At 44.5% G+C, this 1,145-nt stretch overlaps 1 protein-coding gene across 1 annotated transcript; it reads left to right on the top strand.

Moving 5' to 3' along the window:
• Positions 1–1,145, top strand: LOC117077739 (rho-related GTP-binding protein RhoG-like). The gene is given in 2 exon segments (XM_033201384.1): positions 1–39; positions 486–1,145. Coding segments are annotated over 2 exon segments (699 nt in total).

Below are 1,145 nucleotides of genomic sequence, written 5' to 3'. Positions count from 1 at the left end.
ATGGAGGTTCCTCTGCTGCTCTATAGCCAGAGACCCAAAGTGAGAGCCATGTTTCTTGATTCAACCCTGGAAACCTTCTATGATAATTTTAAACAATTACTAACCATTTATTGAGCACCCATAATATTTTAGCACCTTTGATACAGTAGATCCAGACCTTATGACAACAGTGTAACACAAATAGTATGTGTATGAATGGTTTTTAATCTTTTTGAGCTCACCAAAAGATTAAAAAGCCTTTTGTGGGATGCTGGTGACAGCTCTGGATCTTCTTTCCAGAAAAATTCAATTATGCACACATACATAGTATTGTACACAACTTCAGAAGAGGCTGCTAGGACCTACTGAAGCCCATCCTCCAGTAGTCCACAGACTCCAGGGAAAGAACTCTTGACTTATACAACCCTTTGCAGCTGACTCTTTTATAGCATTAAGTATGGTATAGAGAGTGTGGGGGCATCTTATCCTCCTCATCTTCTCCTCAGAGAGAAACGTTTAGAGTAGCTCCCTACATTAACCAAGTATCTCTGAATATTCTTTCTTTCTCTCTTGTACATAGGACTACAAGGGAAGAATGCAGACAATCACGTGTGGTTGTAGGAGATGAGGCTATAGGTAAAACCTGCCTCCTCATCAGTTACTCAACAAATGCCTTTCCTGAGCAGTATATCCCCACTGTCTTTGACAACTATAGCGTCCAGACATCTGTGAATGGGCAAATCGTCAGCCTGAACACGTGGGACACTGCTGGCCAACAGGAGTATGACTGACTGCGAACACTCTCCTAACCCCAGATCAGTATCTTTGTTATTTGTTTTTCCACTGGGAACCCATCCTCTTATGCCAATGTGAGGCATAAGTGGCACCCAGAGGTCTCCCATCATTGCCCCAATGTGCCTGTTCTGCTGGTAGGCACCAAGAGTGACCTGTGGAGTGACCTTGAGACAATGAAGAAGCTGAAGGAGCAGAGCCTAGTGCCCATGACTCCCCAGCAAGGCACTTCCCTGGCTAAGCAGTTGGGGGCTGTGAAGTATCTGAAATATTCGGCCCTGATGCAGGATGGGGTGCAGGAGGTATTTTTAGAAGCTGTCTGGGCTGTGCTTTACTCTGCTACAAAGAACACCAAAAAGTGCATCCTCTTATAG

The sequence above is a fragment of the Trachypithecus francoisi genome, unplaced genomic scaffold (assembly GCF_009764315.1).
Source record: "Trachypithecus francoisi isolate TF-2019V2 unplaced genomic scaffold, Tfra_2.0 Lachesis_group6, whole genome shotgun sequence".
Lineage (NCBI taxonomy): Eukaryota > Metazoa > Chordata > Mammalia > Primates > Cercopithecidae > Trachypithecus > Trachypithecus francoisi.
The sequence above is the reverse complement of the archived record's forward strand: the minus strand, read 5'-3'. Positions and strand labels throughout refer to the sequence as shown.